A 21876-nucleotide genomic window follows, 5' to 3' on the forward strand; every position below is an offset into this window, starting at 1 on the left:
GAAGATGGTTACAGTTTATTGCAGAAGCAGAAAGATGGTTCTTCAGGAAAGAGCAGAGGAGAGAAGAAGAGACTGAGCACATGGCCAGTAGCATTTTATACCCTCTCTAGCTTTTTGTTTGGAAGTCTTCCTGTTCCTGTGGCATGAACTTTGAGGCTATTTCCTGTGTCACGTATTCTGACCTGAGCCCAGGTGTGCCCCTCTGGTATTACTTGATGGTAATGGGTTAGTCCTATTATGTCCCAAAAGTCATCTGCTTCCCTGGGGATGGGGCTAATGACTCTTAAGAGGTTCTTTTGACTTGAGCTCCCTAGCTCCAACCTTCCTGATGGTCCCACATCTGCATTTCTATAGGGCTGGTTCCTGCTTGGGGCAAAGAGATGATGCCAGGTTTGGTTTTTGGTTTTAAAAATCCTTTTTGAGGAAAAATATTTTTTTCCTGCCTTTTTAATATTTCCTTCTTTGGGGCTCTGACTTCCCACACATGTACCCATCCTGATGAAGAGCTACGTTCCAGGATGTACCTGCTTATTGAATTTGTTTCTCTGTAAATGTCCAGCTCATAGGAAGGAACAACCTGTTGCTCCTTCAGGTATGTTAATCTGTTAAACATTAGCAGAACACAGTAAATTTTAAGTACTGTACACCAGTGGTTCTCAACCTTTTTAATGCCGCGACCCCAACTGGTCGTAAGTCGAGGACTAAACCGGTCGTACGTCGAGGACTAAACCGGTCGTGAGTCGAGGACTAAACCGGTCGTAAGTCAAGGACTACCCAACCGGTCGTAAGTTGAGGACTTTCCCTGCCCGGGAGCGCCACACATGCGTGGTTCCGCCCCCTGCGCCGGCCGAGGCGTAGCTGGCAAGCGGCAGAGACGGAGCAGGCCGACCACCAGCTGGCCCAGCCCAAGGGAGGTAAGGCACCCGCCGGAAAAAGGGGAAAAAATGGCGGACAAAAAAATGGCGGACAAAAAAAATGGCAGACAGCCTTGCTTGGCGACTCCCATGAAATGGTCGATCGACCCCAAATGGGGTCCCGACCCACAGGTTGAGAACCACTGCTGTACACACTGATGTTTTTTCTTTCAGAAAAGCTGCTTTCTAACCCTTTGTGAAGTATTTTTTGTGAATTTTTTTGTATTTGTTTGCTTAGCTGCAGGACCTTCCTTAAAGGATTTTCATGATTGGATATTCCTGCATGGAGAAAAAAATGGGTGAAGCTGTTGCCAGAGTAGCTAAGAAGGTGAATGAAACAGTTGAAAATCAAGCAGATTCTCTTGGTAAGTTAACCACTGTTGTTGTTTTTTCTAGAATGTAGGATGCTATGACAGGTAGTCCTTGACTTATGACCACAACTGATCAGGTAATTTCTGTTCCCCATTGACTTTGCTTGTCAGAAGGTTGCAAAAGGGGATCACACGACCCCCTCGGGACACGGCAACCGTCATAAATATGAGCTAGTTGTCAAGCATCTGAATTTTGATCATGTGACAATAGGGATGCTGCAACGGTCGTGAGTGTGAAAAAGGGTCATAAGTCACTTTTTTCAGTGCTGCTGTAACTTTGAACGGTCACTAAATGAACTGTTGTAAGTTGAGGACTACCTGTATTTTCTTCAACGTAGAATCATAATCATTATATAATCACTGTATAATCATTATCTCTGTTATTGGTGTAGGATTTTTTTTTTGTATTTCACCATTGAAAATAATTTTAAAAGAAAATTAAAATGCTTTGAACGGGGCCCAGAAGCCTACTAGCAACGAATATAGCTACTTATATTACAAATGTATTTTGGCAGGTTTGTCTTGTAAATAATCCTGTTGCTACATTTTGCACCATCTATACAATTTCCAGGTTGTCTCCAAAGGCAGCCCATATAAAGTATGTCAAAATAGTCTAATTCAGGGGTCTTCAAACTTGGCTGCTTTAAGACTTGTGGACTTCAATTCCCAGAATTCCTCAGCCAGCCATGCTGGTTGAGGAATTCTGGGACTTGAAGTCCACAAGTCTTAAAACCGCCAAGTTTGGAGACCCTTGGTCTAATTGGTGGTCAAGGCAGAAGTACTGATGTCACAGACCATCTGTGAGAGGAGCACAGCCATTTCTTGAGTCCTGAGGATAGTGTTATTGGGGTGTGCAGAAGTCTACTCATCACTAGGAACTCCTTCATTGTGGGTATTGATCTGAGCTTGTTTTATTCAGATCTGCACCAAGTCCTTATTAATTTCAGATACGGTACTTGCCCAGGACTTCTACATCATTGGGGTGTAGGAATAGCTGAGAATTTAATGCACCAACTAATAGAAAATGAAGATTTTAAACTAAAAGTCCAGGTACATTAAGTTTACTGTTTACCTGAGTTTACCTAAGTTTACCTGAGAGGATGCTAAGCTATAATGACTTTTGTTATACTTTGGCTTAATATGGGTGGTAAATTCATCTCTCATGATTTGTAGACCAGTGCAGGTGGTATAGCGTGTTGAATAAACAACCTTTAACTCAATTGTGGTTAAACAAACCAGTAATTATAAATAACCATTCTACATATAGGTAGTCCTGGACTATGACCACTCAAAGTTGTGATGGACCATCACGCTCCTATCCATGTTTGTGAGCTTTTTAAATTAATATATTTGGCTAATGCCTAGAATGTTTCCTTGGCCCAATTCTGTAGGATTTTTCTTATGTGCTTATTTATTTTATATGGTGCTTTCGCTGTCACTTCCATGGATATCTCTGTTATCTCCACAATTTATTTTAGAGGTAGGATGGGCTGTGAGAATCTGTACTCTTTATTTTTATTTTTAATTTGTATTGTTTTTATTGTAACTTATTTGACTGAGCTACCCAGAGTCATTGAGAATCAAGCAACATGCACGTTTATTGAGTGATAAATAATGAGGATTCGATAGGTGGATTAAAATGCCAAATCCAGTCTAAATGTCTGGCTGAATGTGCAACCTACCATAATATTATCTTTTACCAATAGATTCTGCAGACTTTAAAAGATGATCCTAAACTACTGAAGGAAATTAACCATTAAGCTGTAAATGTTTTATCAATTTTATGGCTTCTAAATGATCATAGCTGACATGCGATCTGGGGAAAAAGCACATCTGTTTTTAAAGAATTGTAGACAAGTACTATGTCCCCCCCCCCCCCCCAAATGTTCAATCTAAAGCATCTTGGAATTGAATTCAAAGTAATATACAGTTTGGATAGTATCCCATTTGGCAGTGTATCTCTGAATACTAATTGCTGGGAGTATAGCCAACTGAGTGCTATTTTTAACCGGGTATGACTGTCTACAAATGTAAATTAATATGTCTAATATGTTCACTTGGTTATACTGGTTGACCTCAATTTATAACCAATTGTTCCTCTGTGCCTGAAGTTATGGCTGTTGCAGGCCCCCCAAAGACATATGATCAAAATTTGGGGGTTTGGCAGCCTGCCCACGCTGCAACTCTCCCCCCCATCTTCCCCCCTTCTCCCCCCATCTATGCCCTTTTGACCCCCCTGCAGAGCAGCACTTGGCAGCAACAGAGGCTCTGGGGTTGAAGTAGAGGTGGGGCAGTTCATTGGAAACCTTTATTTCAGCCCCAGTGCCAGCACTGCCACTGATGAGTGCCACTGTGTAGGGCAACCAAAATGGGTTAGAAGGGGTGGGGAGAGATAGACAATGCAGGGAACCCCCTTGGTCAGATGGTGTGTGTGTGTGTGTGTGTGTGTGTGTGTGAGGTTTCCTGGGTATGATAGCTTTGTGCTGCGCTGCTGGGCCAGCTGAGGTTTCCAGGAGTGGCTGAGCCTTTGTGCAGTACTGCAGCAGCCCTCCCTCTAAATTGTGTGCAGCATGGACTGCCCCCCACCCACCCCACAGGCATCCCTGCACGGCCTATCTGGGACATCCTCTGCTTCACAATCTACAATTCTGGTTTAACAATGGGATTAATGAGTGCTGGCATTGTGCTGTCTAAGTGAGGCAGTCTCATGACGCCTTGCTTTATGATTGCATCGCTTAGTGACCAAAGCTTCAGTCCCAATTGTGCTCCTAGGTTGAGGACTACCTGTATTTCAGATTTGTGATGGGTAGTCCTCGACTTATGACTTATATTGGAGTCTACCTATTACAATACTAAGTCATTGCAACAGTGTCGAATACCTGTTGCTCGGGTGCAGGATGAGGGTGAAGGTTCGTCCTCCAAGCTTGTGGGTTACCAGGCTAGGTGACATCTTCAGCGGAGTTTAGGGGGGATGTCAGTGTCAGTTTTCTTCTGTTTATGGTCAGTAGGGGGTCAGCAGGTCTTGTGATGGGTCAGGTGTGGGTGTGTCAAGTGAGGGTTTTGTGAGGGGTCAGGTGTGAGTCATCAGTGGGAGTCTTGTGCTGGGTCTTGCGATGGGGAGGTTAAATCAGGTGAGGGTCATTGGGAGGTGAACCGCTGGTTGCGGGGGGGGGCTTGCATGGGATGGTTGAGGGCCAGTGCTGTCTCTGGTTGGCTGGGCAGTTGATTTGGATTCTGAAGGGTTCATAGGCTGATTGTAAGTCGATGTGTCTGTTGATGGAATTGCTTGTGGAGTGCCAGCCTTCGATGAACTCACAAGCGTGGCGGGTGGTAGCATGGCCGATGATTTTAGTGTTGCTCCAATCGAACTGGTCTTGTTTGCTGTCAGTGTGGGTAGAGATTAAGGATTTGGGATCGTGGTGTTTGACTGCCAGCCAGTGTTCGTGGATCCTGGTTTTGAATTGATGCGACATTTGTCCCACGTAGAATTGTCCCACGTAGTCATTGCAGTTATTAAGGCAGGCAGCCATATGACCACCTCATTGTTGAATGAAGTGAAAGAGCTGCTTGCTGAAAAAGGGCAGGTAGGCTGGGCTGGAGAAAGGAAGTCCTGGATTCTGATGACCCCCAGCTTCTTTCTCTGGTCTGGCATGCCGGCTCCCCTCCCCTTTATGTGACAGAAGGTTAGGAAATCTTTCTAGTCCACAATGTGAAAAGAAGGTGGTGCACACTGTGGAGAAATCTCCCAAGGAGAGCAGGGCAGGGCACCAGAAAAACAAAATCATTGTGACCTTCCCAGCCTGTTTCCCTGTTAATAATAATAATAATAATAATAATAATAATAATAATAATAATAATAATAATAATAATAATAGTCCTTATTAATTAGCCTGTGGGCCGTATCAAGGTGCAGAGTTCCAAACACACGTTATACTAAAATGCAGTAAAAACAATTTAGAATGGAATTGGTTAAAGTATAATTTAGGATAAAATAGAAATAAAATACAATTTAAAATGAAATTGGGATAAAATACATTTTAAAAATGAAATTAGACTCAAATACGGCAATTTAAGATGTAGATAGATAAAATACGATGAAATTATATTTCACTATCACCCCTACCATCTACCCCAATCAGTCTCACATATGCCGATCTCAGCCGAACCATTTCGCTCAGGTACTGTGCTGTGTTAAATGTAATTTTCAAATTCTGGCCACACATAAGGTAAGTAATTTTGATATGGGGGTCCCAATGGGTCATTCGTTTAGTGTATAGGCCCAGGTACCTGTCTCTCACCCTCTTATACAGGCAGCAGTGAAATAGGATGTGAGCCAGGTCCTCAACCTCTGCCGCTCTGCAGCGTTTCCCTGTTGATTTTCTGAGGAAGTCAGCAGTTAAAATTGCAAATGGCAACCACACGATCATGTCAGCCTGTTGTAAGTGTGAATTGGTTGCCAAGAGCTCTGATCGCAATCACATGACTGCAGAGGTGCTGCAACATTTGTAACTTTGGGCACCAGTCGCAAGTCCCTTCGTCCAATGCCATCATAATTTCAAATGCTCATTAAATGAACAGTTGTAAGTTGAGGACTACCCGTGCTGAATGAGCTGATTGAGAGATGGCCCATACTTTCAAAACAACTCTTTAGATCCCCTCCTTTGTAAGCTTCAAAAGTGCTACAGCATCAGTTGCTCTCAGAGTTCATTGAAAACAAACAGAAGTTATTCTGCTTGGAACTCCAGAAGGTGGAGTAGTTTCCCAGTAAATCAGGAAGCATATTGTAAACTTTGGCAAGAAAAATATCAAAATTGAAGCTGGCTTGAAGATGCAATTATATCCTAGTCTCTCTGCCTCTGCTTTTTGATATTTTTCTATTGAATATTTCATTTAGAAATGTAAGGATTATGAGCACCTTCAAAATTTTCTTCATTGCATAATATAATAGATTCTCTTCTCTTCTCTTCTCTTCTCTTCTCTTCTCTTCTCTTCTCTTCTCTTCTCTCTCTCTTTCCTCTCTCTCGCTCTCTCTTTCTCTTTCCTCTCTCTTTCTCTCTTTCCTCTCCCTCTCTCTCTTTCCTCTCCCCCTCTCTTTCTCTCTTTCTCTTTCCTGTCTCTTTCTCTCTATCTCTCTTTCCTCTCCTTCTCTCTCTTTCTCTCTCCTCTCCCCCTCTCTCTCTCNAGATTCTCTTCTCTTCTCTTCTCTTCTCTTCTCTTCTCTTCTCTTCTCTTCTCTTCTCTCTCTCTTTCCTCTCTCTCGCTCTCTCTTTCTCTTTCCTCTCTCTTTCTCTCTTTCCTCTCCCCCTCTCTCTCTCCTCTCCCCCTCTCTCTCTTTCCTCTCCCCCTCTCTCTTTCTCTCTCCTCTCCCCCTCTCTCTTTCCTCTCCCTCTCTCTCTCTTTCTCTCTCTTTCCTCTCCCCTTTCTCTCTTTCCTCTCCCCCTCTCTCTTTCTTTCTCTTTCCTGTCTCTTTCTCTCTATCTCTCTTTCCTCACCTTCTCTCTCTTTCTCTCTCCTCTCCCCCTTTCTCTCTCTCTTTCCTCTCCTCCCTCTCTTTCTCTCTCTCTCTCTCTCTCACACACACACAGACACAGATACAAGACACACACAAATCTTAGATTTAGTTGAGGAGCCAGTCAAAATTATTCAAAGTCAAAGCATCCTCTCACTTTTACTCTTGAGAAACAGCTGGTGAGCCCACCACCCAAAACCAACACCAAAGTGAAGCAAAACCCTTGTAGGAGTACCACTGAAAGTATCCTTAGGTAGAGTAGTCCTTGACTTATGACCACAATTTGGACCACAATTTCTGTTGCTAAGCAAGATGGTTATTAAGTGAGTCGGAATTCAGTTTTATGACCTTTTTTTTGCCATGGTTGTTAAGTGACTCATGCGGTGGTTAAGCAAATCTGGCTTCCTCCATTGAGTTTCCTTGTCAGAAGCCATTTGGGAAGATTGTAAATGGCAATCATGTGATCCCACCCAGGATGCTGCAACTGTTCTAAATACATGCCAGTTGCCAAGCGCCCAAATTTTGATTGCATGACCGTGGGGATGCTGCAACGGGTGTACATGCAAGGACCGTTCATAAGTCACTTTTTTTCCACTGCCATTGCAGCTTTGCTAAATGAATGGTTGCAAGTCGGGGATTACCTGTATCCTTACTGTAAGTCAGTGTTTCTCAACGTTGACAATTTTAAGGCATGTGGACTTCAACTCCCAGAATTCCACAGCCAGCATTTCTGGCTGTGGAATTCTGGGAGTTGAAGTCCACATGCCTTAAAATTTTCAAGGTTGAGAAACACTGCCTTAAGTATTCAGTGTTTACTGTTGAAAGGGCAGCCAAAGTTACTCCAATGACACAAGGTACTCCTAGAGATACTGAATTCCCCTCATGGAATTTATGGATTCATGAATTCATGGATTGCTACATAATTAATTAGCTAGCTTAATTGATGTACTTTGTCCATGGAATCATAAAAATATCAGAAGCCTTTCTGAGGTGGTAGAGAAAGGCTTCTGACTCTATATTGTAATTATACAGGGGACTACAGTAATTGATAGGGACGACACGGTGACTCGGTAGTTAAGATACTGGGCTTGTTGGCTGGAAACCCAGCAGCCCGCGTTCGAGAACCGAGCGCCGTGCGACAGGGTGAGCTCCCCTTGTCTCCCTATCTCCTGCAGTTCGAAAGCATGCAAATGCAAGTAGATAAATAGGTACCACTTCAGTGGGAAGGTAACAGCACTCTGTTGCGTCATGCTGGCCACGTGACCGTGAAAATGTCTTCGGACAGCACTGGCTCAATGGCCTTAAAATGGAGATGAGCACCACCCCCGATAGTCAGCAACAACTAGTGAAGTAAAATTCATAGAGGCTCCATGCAGTAAATTGTCCAACCCAATGGGCTTATTTGTACAATGAAGTTTTATAGTAACTTGACATGATAAAAAATGTTTTATGGATTTTTTTTATAGATAAAGGATGGGATGTGTAATGCTTAACTTATAAGGGGCGAAGAGTTATCAAATCTGTTTATATTTGTGATGAATGTTGGAGTTATAGTTACCAACAGTGGAGATTTTGTAAAGTTCTGATATCCAAATACATTTCCTTCCTATTCCTTCCCAAGAAAGGTTGAAAAAGAAAGGAAATCACTGTTTTCTGTAGCTGTCATGCCTCCGTCTGAGCCTGACTCTGAGGACGACATGGAGTTCCCTGTTGAGGCCCAGGAGGGGGTGTCTGTGGCTTTGGAGGACTGTGGGGAGGAACAGGCTGAAGCAGGCCAGGGCCCTTCAAGTTTGGAACAGGGAAGGCAGAGCTCAGGCGAGGAGCAAGGCCCCTCCCCACCAGATCCCAGAGCAAGGAGAGCAGAGAGGAGGAGGGAACAATGGAGGCAGGCTCACTTGCTCGAGAGTGTCACACCCTACTTCACAAGGCACACCTGGGGAGTAGGCATTTAAGGAGACACTGTGGGGTGGGGCATTTGCTGGGAACAAACGTGAACTCTTGTGATGTGAGCTCTTGTACCTGGACTCTTTGTACTTCGGATCAAGTTTGTTTCCTGCTGAGTTTTCCTTGCTGTCTTCAGTTTTGCAGTTTGCAGGTTACAGGGAAGCTGGGCGTTGAAAAGATCATACTTTGTTTGTTATCTGTTTTACTTTAAAGAACTGTTTAACTCCGTTGACTGTTTTATTGAACTTGTGCCAGCATATGTGGGGGCTGTTGGGTGAACGTTGGCAGTGCTTACAAAGACAATTATTCTGACCAGCTAATTGCTTTGCCTCTGTTCGGGGCCCTGGGTCATCACAGTAGCTCTGGAATAAAGCTGATATGTAGGAAGATAAATGCCCGGGTAATCTCGTGACAGGTGGTTCAGTGAATGTCTCTGCCCATGAGCTGCTCAGATCACATTATGGGAAAACTTCCAATAGCAACGCTGAAGCATTTGCAAAATCATAAATAATTGCACAAGTTTCTTTGCCTGAGCTGCCACTTTGGAGGCCCCCAGCAAATGTGTAACAAGCAAGAAGAGAATGATCATCAGATGAAGATTCAGATTGGAAGGGAAAAGAAGAAACACGGTATTAGAATGAGTGCTTATGGTGACCAAGGCAAGTGCACCAAATTAAGCGCGTGTGTGCGTGCAGGTTAAAACTTGGCACTGAAAGTTGAACTTGGGAGAAACATGATAGAAAAGAGTATTGATGCTTTGAACTTTGGTGTTGAAGAAGATTCCTCGGAATACACAAACAGCCAAGAGAACGACAGATTGATTCTGCATACAGTACAGGGAGCTAAGTGACTGATGTTATTGAAAGAAAACAGGCGGCGGAGTTGGGGAAAAGAAGACAGGTGTTATTGATGACTCCAGCAGAGCCACACACATTAGCCGGTGAAAGATTGAACAGTGGGAGAAAGATGCTATTGAGGATGGATAAGTAATGAGGCAGCAGAGTGCAGTGGATCAATTCAGCTGCTTGCTTTTCAAGAAGGCTTAGAAAAACAGATTTTTTTGTCTCTCTTCCTTCTCCTCCTCCTTCTGCTCTTCCCTTTAATATAGGAAAGGCTAGGTACAGGAAGCCTAGATAAAGCAAATTATTATTATTATTATTTAGTGTATGATGAGAATATGACAGAAAAGAAGTAAACAAATATACACAGTCTATGTCAGTGGTGGCGAACCTATGCCATGGGTGCCAGAGGCGGCACCCAGAGCCCTCTCTGTAGGCACGCACGCCGTCGCCCCAGTCCTAGGCCTTCAGCTGGGTTTTATAAAACCTTTTTGCTTTAGTCCTCCACCGCCGTGTACAAAAAAAAGGTTCAATCAATCAGTCAAATTCAACTTCTCGCGGGAAAAAAAAAGATCTTGCAAAGTTGGAATTGATTGATTGAACTTTTTAGTCCCACCCAGTCTGCTGTTACCACCGTAGCCACGCCCACCCAATGGGACACACCCACCCAATGGGACACACCCACCCAATGGGACACACCCACCCGGCACCCGACAATGCATAAGTGGGTTTGGGGTTGCAGTTTGGGCACTCGGTCTCTAAAAGGTTCGCCATCACTGGTCTATGTAATGCTAAGTTAAACTTCTATGGGGGTATCACAGTAGCCTCAGAACTGGATGTCCAGTTTAGGGAACCAGAGAATGCACTTTTGGGGCAATCTTGCACAATATATTTCATAGTTTGCTTATCAGCCCCACACTCACAACAAGGGGAATCTTTCCATCCCCACTGATACAGGGCAGAGGGCACTTCTTCCAATATCATACTTAATTCTAAACAAAAGCAAAAGCAAAAAGTAAAGCAAAGCTTCCCAGAGAAGGAATTAACAGAGCCCAGTTATTACGTTTAGCAACTATATGTATAAGAGCCATAAAAGAGGTTAAACTAATTAAGGAGCTTCAAGGAAGCTCTGTAAATAAATATGTACTTTTTTAAAGTTAGGCTTGCAATTAGGTACACAAGCATAGAGGACATAAAATTACTATATAGTGGAAGTATAAGCAAAAATTATTTTCTTGTTTTGCATTGTAACAGTAAAGCTATAATGTAGTAGTATTGGTAGAAGAACACCGGGCTTGTCTGGATTAGTTTCTGTCCCTTTTTCAAGTTCCAGCACAAGGCAACTTATGTATATGCTCCAGAATTTAAAATCTGGGCCTTTTCCTAGAGTTACTGAGTTACTGCACCAATCTCTTGCTGGTATTGGGAAGCAGCTGAACGCTGTCTACGAAATATTCTCTCTAGCCCAGGAGTCCCCAACCCCCGGTCCGTGGACCGGTACTAGGTTGCGGCATGCCAGCAACCAGGCCGCACAAACAAGCCAAGCCCCATCCACTGGATGCAGGCAGCACACAAAACCATGCACCCTCCGGTCCACAGAAAAACCTCTCCACGGAACCGGTCCCTGGTGTCCAAAAGGTTGGAGACCTCTGCTCTAGCCTGTGACTCTCTGGTTCCTAACTTGCCAGTCTAACTCTTTTATCACCTCCTTGATTTTCTCAAGAAGAAAGTCAGAGGTGTGATTCTGGAGAAGGCATGCAGAGAGTGTTAGTAGAGCATGGGTTAACCCTGGGAATGGAAGAAGAAATTTACAAAGAAACTGAAAGAAACTTAAAGTGACCTCACCTTGCTTGACTCTCTGTTATAAGAGAAGGAAGGAAGAGAAACTCTTATCAGGCTTTCAAGAGTCTATTATTGTAGTCTACATCAATAAAGTAATTTTCCAGTATTTATTGTGGAGTCAGTTTCTTGACCTGGTCTACCTCAAAGGGCTGAAACATATCTATGAAGGCAAGCAGAATCCATTTAGCTTAAAAGCAGCACGCAATCTGTTCTAATGTACCTAGCCAGCAGGAACAGAAACCACAGTACCCTCATCTTGCCAGGTCACTACAGCATAATGTGGTGGCTCATCACTCCAACATTAAATAATAGATAACTGTTTTGCAAAGAATTGGGCATCAGAAAAGGAGAAACACCTGGAAACCGAGCTTTGCAAATTATATTCTTGTATAAGCCCTTTCTCTCATAACACCTCTCTCATAACACCTCTTTCTCTCATAACACTTCTTCCATTGTTCTACTCAAAATTATTAACTGCAGTGCTCGGTGAGAATGGATCTGGACAGTGTTAGCTGCACTTTTCCATTAGATTTTGAAAAGAATTGAATTCAGCTGGCTGATCTCTGGTGCTACGTGATCAGCAGTCAGTGTCAATTCAGTTGAAGTCTTCAGGATTATGCAGCATAAATTTCCCAATTTCAGCTGGGAAAGTACGCCTATTTAAAGCAAAACAAAACCAAAGTTGCTAAGGAATTTGACATTTTGACAAATTGGCTATCAACAGATACCAAGAGATACACGCCATCTCTGTGTCATTTAAAAGACAACCCAAAGCCACTATACCAGGGGTCTTCAAACTTGGCAACTTTAAGACTTGTGGACTTCAACTCCCAGAATTCCTCAGCCAGCCCTGGCTGGCTGAGGAATTCTGGAAATTGAAGTTCACAAGTCTTAAAGTTGCCAAGTTTGAAGATCCTTGCACTATGCATTTCCCAACCAGCAAACTTCACTCCCCCCCTTCCCTGATGATATTACAGAGCTTACGAATAAAACAGGAAAACAGTTAAGCTCGAAGAAAATGGAATACATAAGATCATGTAATAATTTATAATATGACATAGGGTTCCTTATATTAGCAGAGGAGAGCTGTGCACTAAGAACCACAAGTGTTCTGAATTAAAAATGTAGATAAGAATCACTAAATATTATACTTCTATGAGTACTGAATGGTTGAATGTTAAAGCTATTGTGTAGGAAATATTTTAAACAGTACTGTTTTTCAGGTCTAGTTCATTTATTAGACTTGTACATTTACAGGTGACTAAAATAAAAGCTAAGTGGATTTACTTATCACACCGATAACTTTCTCAGTGTTTATAGTATACTAAGTCACAGTATGTGAATTAAAAAAATCATATCTAGAAATTATATAGATATAAATATAGATATTTGAAGATTAAAGCTATTGTATAGGAAATAGTAGCTAACTGAGTTTACCTATCCCAGTGATATTTCATCAGTGTTTTTTATGGCTTACTACAGGGATTGTCCAACTATGGATCATGATCAAACATCATAGGTTTCCAAGTGTTCCTAAATTTTTTCTCCAAAAGCCCATCTGGGCTTCTAGGAATTCTCTTTCTAATCTGTTCTTTGAATTCATTTCTTTGGCTCTACAGCCAATAATCCTCTTCTAAGATCTGGTTCTTAAGATCAGGAACCCTATGTACTTTTCCTGAAATTGCTGGGAGTAGAACCAAATTGTGACTGGGAGTCAATTTGATGGGTGCAAAGAGGATAAAAGATATTGTATTGAGCCCATTGATGCTAAAATGATAGCTGGCACTGTGAGGATAACCGAGCACCCGTTCATTAGTTTTTATTCATGGGGAGGAACACAATCTCATTTATCATTCTAGGGTGTCATATAGGGTATAACAAATTTCAAGAATTCCCAAGCTATGTTTATTGTGTGAGTTGGAATACCCTGGCTTGCAAACCAGAGTTTATGGCTTAGCGTATTGAGTAATCATCGAATTGTGGTTTGTTTAATTGATCACAATTAAATGTTGACTAAGTATGATGCAGGAACTCTGCTGTTAATCTGTATAGTATTAGTAATACAGGGAAGAATTTTAAAGGTGGAACATGTTGACTGTGTTTATAAACTTCCATGATCTTGTTGGATTGTATGTAATGGATTTATGATCTTTTCAAGTGCTGACTAATTGAAGTAGAAAGAAAAGCCCATTAACACCAAAAGAAGCATGGATTTCTGAACACCTAATTGGCAGCTTTAGAATTTGTATACAGATAGTCCTCAACTTACAACCATTTTTTTTAGCAACCGTTAATAATTACAACAGTGTAGGAAAAAATGACTTACAGCCATTGCAACATTCCCACAATCACATGCTTATAATTTGGGCGCTTGGCAACTGGCATGTATATATGATGGTTGTCGTGTTCTTGGATCATGGGATCGCCGTTGATAACCTTCCCAGCCAACTTCTGACAAGCAAAGTCAATGGGGGAAGCTGGGCCTGCTTAACAATCACGTGTTTCACTTAACAGCCATGGCAGTAACGGTCATAAAACCGGGCAAGACTCACTTAACAATCACCTTGCTTAACAGCGAAAATTCTGATTCCGGTTGTGGTTGTAAGTTGAGGACTACCTAAAACTGAACCTTTTATACATTATAGGCGCTGAAGGCCAAATATGGCTTTTTCAGATTCATGCCTCGGCATGCGTATTTCCCAATGAGACACAGACCGAGACAAGAAGATCATTTTATTACAATTTATCAGAATATTCAGACAAAAGGGATTCTCTCAATCAAAGAGGGAACCCCGATCCTTAGCTTACATCCCCTTTTATAGTTAACAAAACAAAAGAAAAATCCAAGAGGAAAGTTAATTGGACAGGGCAAATGTAACCTCCCCTTTGCATAGGAAATCAGTTACATGCAGTCGAACATGTTACATATTTGCATCCCATAATAGCACACATGTTCATTAAAATGAGATCTGACCTCAGAAGGGGCGTGAATAGTAAGGCAAAAGGTTGTTTAGCGTTCACGAAAGTGATAAACCAAACCCAAATTTGTGCTAACAAACTTTCTCTTATCTGGAGAGAGTCTCCAGCCTGTTTATCTTTTCGGTTTGTTAAAAGCTATTCCTACGTTCCAGTCTGAACATCAATGAGCCTGAACGTCATTTTAAAAGAGAGATAACAAGTCAAATCAAAATATAAAGTAACTATGTTTAAAATACAAAGTAAAATATAAAGTAACTATGTTTAAAATACAAAGTAAAATATAAAGTAACTATGTTAGCTAGCAAACTACAAAGTCCATGTCATGTGCTTAATAAACATTCCAAAATAATAAGCCTTTTGCCTTCTGACACTTCATCCATCTAGTAAAGTCAAGTCTAAAATTTACTTGTCTTAAAAAGAAATGAGAGATTGGTGGAAAGATTCCCTTGATTCTTCTGGCTTCATGCGCGTTCCATTTCATTGTCTTGACTATAGTACAGGTCAGGGGTCTTCAAACTTGGCCCTTTTATGATTTGTGGACTTCAGCTCCCAGAATTCCTCACCCAGCGTGCCTGGCTGAGGAATTCTGGGAGTTGAAGTCCACAAGTCATAAAAGGGCCAAGTTTGAAGACCCCTGTCTTAAATCTAACAAACAAAATGGAGGCTGGGTGAGGAATTCTGGGAGTTGAAGTCCACAAGTCATAAAAGGGCCAAGTTTGAAGACCCCTAGTACAGGCATTTGCCATTGTTGCCTTGTGGAGGGAAACAAGGGCTATCTCAGCCTAGCCTTATTTGTGGGTTTCCTCTTGGTTTTTCCATCCAAATACTAATCAGATCCAGCCCTTCTCATTTTTTTTGAGATCAAACAAGATCTGCTAGAGATATGCTTGCAAAGGTAAGCAACATATGAATGAAAAGGGACCTTAATCAGATGTTTGGGCCGCAGGGGCTGCAATCATGACATTTAGTGCTAAAGCAAAATATTTTCTGCTTGAAAAGGAATCAAATATGTTTTTAGTCATAAAGATGCACATATTTTCAGGTTCATAAAGGGGCTGAAGAACATGGCAAGGGAGAAAGCACTGAGCTAGTGATTCTGGACTGAAATTGCCATGGATGAACTCCAACTTCTAATTGTTATAGGTCAGGATTTTCCAATCTTGGCAACTTTAAGAGGTGTGGACTTCAATTCCCAGAAGCATGGCTGGTTGGGGAATTCTGGGAATTGAAGTCCCCACCTCTTAAAATTGGCAAGGTTGGGAAACCCTATTGTGGATGACCCAGAAGGGCACCAGGGTTGATGATATTAAAAGCTGCTGAGAATCTGTGGGTCTCAGAAGAGTACTTGCCCTCATCTAAGTCCCTGTGAAGTTCATTCATCAGGTATCCCAGGTAGCTTCTGCCCATGATGAGACTTCAAAATTGACTGATATTTTATGTGTGTGGGTGTGCATTGTGTTTTATGTTGTATATTTTGTACAAGTTTTTTCTTCATTTTAGCAGTGCATATGTTCTATTAATAATAATAATATTAATTTATTTAAACATTAAATATATGTTTATCCCATGATACATGGCGTATGAAGGGCATATAAATTTAATAAGTAAATAAAAACCTGTGATCTTACATTGTGATTAATGCAGCTTTTCTGAAGGGCGTAGTGTTGCTAGAGAAGTCAGTTTTGAGACTATAAAAACTATTCCCTGCCTTACATACTGCTCAATTTGTTAGCATCTTCAGAAGATTATTCTCACAATAAAAAGTGCTCCACTAGTTTGTTTAGACTCACCTAATTCACTTTTAATGAAATAACACTTTTTATTTATTTATTTGGCACATGAACAATTTGACTTTGAGGTGATGTTTCTATGTTTCTGCTATCTTCTACTAAGACTATGTAACCAAGAAGAACTCTGAATTTTACTTCTTGGTGGTGAAACAGTACAGTACTAAGTATTGTAGAAACAGGAAACCACTGTGGGATCCTCGGTGCTCTGTGAGCTTGGTGGCTTTCTTGCAGACATTTCATTACCAAACTAGGTAACTTTGTCAGTGCTAAAAGGGTTTGCTTTTATTTTTATATACTGTACCAGTGGCTTGCCTTTTAAGTACACTACTGTTTACAGTTGGCTTGTTTGTCTGTATTGGCAGTTCCTTGATTGTGGCATTGTTTACTTTTTGATTGTCAGTCTAGTGTTGGTCTTAGTGTTAATTTCTACTCATATAGATGTTGATTGCTGGTGAGGAGATTTCTGTGGTCTTTTGGTTTCCTTTTGGGCATTTTGACTGTCTCTTTTGAATGGTGTGTAGATGTTGTTTATCTCTATATACCCTGTTAATGGCTGATTTATCAGAGTGCCAGGTTGGCATGAGCGGTTTACAATGTCAGCATATTGCCCCCAACAATCGCGGCTCCTCATTTTACCAGCCTTGGAAGGATGGAAGGCTGAGTCAATTCCATAGCTTTTCCCCCTTGTGTTTCTTCTACATCAGTGGTGGCGAACCTATGGCACGCGTGCCAGAGGCAGCACTCGGAGCCCTCTCTGTGGGCACATGCACCGTTGCCCCAGCCCCACCTCCCCCCGTGGCCCCCTTCTCACCAGCAGCCCCCCTGGAGGAGAGTCACCCCCAGGCACAGCCTGCACAGAGCAGCGCAGCCAAGGACATAGCTGGGCAGCGGGGACAAGACTCCGCCCTTGAGCCCCATAGTGCTGCGGGGTGTGGGCAGAGGGCGTGGCTTCCATGGCGCTGCAGGGCTGCCTGGGCGATCTGCGGCAGGCCATGGAGGCTGTGCGTGGCCTGCGGGCAGGTGGGGCAGGGGGCAGGTGAGGATGGAGCAGGCAGGGTAGGAGGCAGAGCGGGGGCAGTGGGCGGTTTTGGGACACTCGGTCTCTAAAAGGTTCGCCATCACTGTTCTACATGCTGGCTAGATTAACGTAGAATAGGGAGGAGTTACTTGAGTGTTCTTCTCGCGTACAGGATGAGAGCAGGTTCTCCGCCAGTTCACTTCAAAAGAGCAAAATCACTTTTACCACTGAACTTTAAGTATTTTTGAAGGGCAAGGCCTTCAGAGAGAAGTTATGAGATAGAAGAATCCAGAGCAGAAACGGGGTGGACTTTTTACTGATTTCTGAAAATGAAGTGGAGACAATAGCTACCTGCGTTTATCTTGTCAATAATTCATTTTTCATTTCTTACCTGCATGCTATGTTTGTCAGTGAATAGGGTTCATAATTAAGTGATAAGAAAAACATAATTAAGTGATAGGATTTTTGCAGCATTATAACCTCCTGGCAGCACTATTATTTTGATATTCTGGTCTGTTGCAACACTCCATCCTGTCTCATCAAGATAGACTTTATTTCAAAGTTATCTTAAGTATATCTGCTCCTGATTCTTCTACTGCAAGTATCTAATCCTCACGGACAGACAACTAATAAAAATTGGATGCATCAGAACGCAACTTATTTCCTCCTTTGCTGTTTTTCTTTAGATTTGGCAGACTGCAAATTGATGACATTTCCCATCGCCCTTTATAAAGTCATGAGGCATGTGGCTGAAGGCATACATCTCATCACGTTGGCCAACAATGAGCTGAAGTCTGTAACCGGCAAATTCATTATCACTTTTAGCCAGCTGAGAGGTAGGTGTGCATCTCTAACAAGAACGAGGAGATGCCTCCGTGGTTGCTATTCCTTTTCCAAATGTTAGGACTTCTTCATTTTAAAAATGTATTTATTGCGTGTATTATATATTTTTTCTCAGTGACCATGAATATAATGTTATAGATTGACAGTAGATCAGTAATTATCAAAATATAGATAGTCCTCAACATACAGCGGTTCGTTTAGTGACCACTTGAAGTTACAACGGCACTGACTTATGACCGATTTTCACACAACCATTACAGCATCCCCGTGGTCATGTGACCAGAATTCAGATGCTTGACAACTGGTTCATATTTATGATGATTACAGATTCCTGGGTTCATGTGATCACCTTCTGCAACCTTTGGACAAAGTCAGTGGGGAAGCCAGATTCATTTAACAACTGTTTTACTAATTTAACAACTGTAGTGATTCACTTAACAAATGTAGCAAGAGAGGTGGTAAAATGGGGCAAAGCTCACCTAACAAACGCTTCACTTAGCAAAATAAATGTTGGGCTCAATTGTGATCGTAAGTCAAGGACTACCTATAAAAGAGTCTCTTTGGGGAGAGATGGGTGGCAAGTAAATTAATAATAGATAAATAAAATTACCCCAGTATCAAACGTTATCAGCAATGTGATAATCTTAGCTTCTCACGGCCTCACAATTGTATGACAGGTAAGATCTGAATGCCAGCAAAAAAAAATTACATGGGGTAGACTTCTGTAAGATGTTTATTTTTTGAATTTTAGATTGAACCTTCTTGGTGTTGGGATCACATTGCTACTTTGCCTTGCAGCCAAGTTGAGGTTTACTGTATATCTTTCTTTTTCTATAGAGTTCTTTGCAATGTAGAATACTCCTATGTCCCTCAGTAACCTACCACTTTTATTGTTTTCATTTAAGTCAGAGGTTCTCAAACAGGTCTCATTCCCATGAATGTCTGGATAGCTTAGGGCATTTATTTTTAAACAAATGAACAAACTTACACAGGAAAAATGGAACCACTTTCAAAACTCACTAGCCTTCCCTTTTTCTGTACAAGCCAGCTGCAAGCAATTGTGAGAATCTCTTGATAAATTAAAATTTAATTTTTAAAAGCAAGGGGTATATTATCTCATGCCAGCTCCATTAGTTGCATTTGGAAGGAGGTCACTCAAAATCTTTTATCACAAAGCTTGAGAACGAGCTAGTATCCATTTGTGGAAAGCAGAATAGTGGCACAACTCTGTTGCCAGTAAAGTTTATAGTGTTGATGTCTGTTGCCAACAGTTCAGGGAATTGGAGGGGGGGGTTTGTTAAAATAGTGATTTTGTCCACAGAAGATAGGAATGATGTTTAATAAATGAGAAGAACTAGCATAATATTTTCTAAGATGAATAAATGATTCCCTGACAGATTTAATTATCTCCTCCAAAGACTGAAAGTTTTTTTGCATTTTATTAAGATTATTGAAAAGTTGTAAAAGTTAGAGGGAATTTGAGGAATATCTAGAGTGAAAGTATAACCAAATTGCTATGTATAAATAATGTGAGCTTTGATGAAATATATATTGAGGAAGCAACAATATGTGGTTGTAATGAGATTCAACAGAGGCACAGAACAAAACTGCATACTGTATTTTGATAAACCAATTCCAACAGACAAAATGTTTGTCTGAGCAAATAATATTTATAGAGGAAAGATTTATATTGTTGCTTATGTTTATTTTTTAAAGCTTTATGTACTGCTAGCCATTCATAGGTGCTGGAGTACATTGTGTGACCCTACAAATCATTTAATGCTTTGATGCAAAAAAATGAAATGTTGAAAGAATCCATGGAAGGAAAATTTAAGTGTCCCTCCCAACAATATTTATCAAGTATCTTAGCTGTGTCTGTCTTATACTGTTGAAATAAATCATCTCTAGCATTGTCTTTGCCTAACAATTTAGCTGGAAGGCCAAGAATATAAATTAGGAAACCTTATAGAGTTGGGGGCTTCTTCCACACTGTAAACTATAGTGAAGTGCAAGGGCCTTACTCAGAAAAGGAGATTTTGTGAGGCAGACAAGTAAGCAAGACAAAAACCCTGTTTGGTTGGATTTTATTTCCTGATTAATTAAATTTCAATTAAAGGTTTTAAACTAGCTGAATGAAATGTGGTGATAGAAGACCAACTCGGTATCTATTCAGTATAGGTAGTCCTTGTCTTACGACCACAATTGAACCCAAAATTTTGGTTGCTAAGTGAAACAGTTGTTAAGTGAATCATGGCAGTTGTTAAGTTAGTGACATGGTTGTTAAGTGAATCTGGTTTCCCCATAGACTTGGCTTGTAAGAAGGTCACAAAAGGTGGATCCCATGACCCCGGGACACTGCAACCGTCATAAATATGAGTCAGTTGCCAAGCATCCAAATTTTGATCCCATGATCATGGGGATACTGCAATGCTTGTAAGTGTGAAAAATGGACCTAAGTCATTTTTTTCAGTGCCAATGTAACTTTGAACGGTCACTAAATGAATTGTTGTAAGTCAATGACTACCTGTAGAAGAAAATACTTTTTACAGGGGCAATGAAGAACAGAGCGCGTTCTTACCGGCTTACCAAAGCACTGGCAATTCCATTATTGAAGAAGTCAATGAATTTTAATCACTCTGTGATCAGACTAACTTAGACTAGCCTTTTAGTTCTTATTCACACAGGAGCCAATGTTATTTCTGCATTGGTTGCTCTTTGAGTGTGAGCTTGGAGAACTAATGGTTAAGGTTAGGAAATGATGTTTTAGAATTTGCAAAACTAGGCAGAACGTGAAACAGGAGTGTCAAACTCGCAACGTCACGTGACATGTCACGACATATCATGACTGTTTTTTGATTGCCGGCAATGGGGTGGGAGTGGTTTCGCCATGACGCATCCAGCCCACGGGACGGCAATTTGACACCCCTGATCTATAGGAAGAAGTAGACTTTCTGAATCTTGGCACTAGATGTGTGCAACTCTATACTTGTGTTTCAGCAGTGTCAGCCCCACTAGGTAAACCAGACCATAAAATTAACTCCACAGGAAGGCTAACATACTTTTATTCAGATTGGTATAATGACAGAATCTTACAAGTCAGATAACTCCTCCTCCTTGTTGTTGTTTAGTGAATTAAGAAGGTGACTGGCTGAGTCCCTTCCAGAAGTTATCTCGCTCTTCTGGACTTAAATTTTTTAGCCCCTTTTGCCTAGACAACAGGACCTGCATCTCTGCATCAAGGTCATCACCTTCCTTACTTTCTCTGCAAGCAGACACTCAAGATAGGAAGAATTTTTCCAAAGGAGAGCTGCACGAGCGTGTTATAGGAAGACCAAAACAGAAGGATATTTTGGAGGGCAGCCAGATGGGGCAGAGGATGGAGTGAGGAGAGCAAAGTTTTATTACCTAAAATACAAAATATGTATGCGGCATCATATAGGAGAGCCAGTATTTTTGAAGGAAGTAATCGACCTTTCTCCCTGGAGATTAATACTAACCTGCACTGGAAGAGAAGCAATTGACTGCACTGACATGCCATGCTATAACAGGGGGGCAATTTGGAAGACACCCAATTCTTTGCAATAATGGCGAATATCTGCAGCTAAGGTGTAGGACAGGGGTCTTCAAATGTGGCCCTTTTATGACTTGTGGACTACAACTCCCAGAATTCTTCAGCCAGGCATGCTGGCCGAGGAATTCTGGGAGTTGAAGTCCACAAGTCATAAAAGGGCCAAGTTTGAAGACCCCTGGTGTAGGATGGGGGTGAAGGTTCGTTCTCTGAGCAGAAGATGTTACCTAGCCTGGTAACGAAATGTTCAGAAACCAAT

At 41.6% G+C, this 21876-nt stretch overlaps 1 protein-coding gene across 1 annotated transcript in view; it reads left to right on the plus strand.

Moving 5' to 3' along the window:
• Window positions 1-18042, plus strand: part of LRRC20 (leucine rich repeat containing 20) — a gene marked incomplete at its 3' end in the record, with an annotated part of 25033 nt that extends 6991 nt beyond the window's left edge. Inside the window, exons 2-3 of the mRNA XM_015829395.1 lie at window positions 1153-1279; window positions 17893-18042. Coding sequence (XP_015684881.1) covers window positions 1180-1279; window positions 17893-18042 — 250 coding nt within the window. The remainder of the gene's footprint in view (window positions 1-1152; window positions 1280-17892) is intronic.
• Window positions 18043-21876: the final 3834 nt, after the last annotated feature.

The sequence above is a fragment of the Protobothrops mucrosquamatus genome, unplaced genomic scaffold, assembly GCF_001527695.2.
Source record: "Protobothrops mucrosquamatus isolate PMUCROS unplaced genomic scaffold, P.Mucros_1.0 scaffold6030, whole genome shotgun sequence".
NCBI classification, from domain to species: Eukaryota; Metazoa; Chordata; class Lepidosauria; order Squamata; family Viperidae; genus Protobothrops; species Protobothrops mucrosquamatus.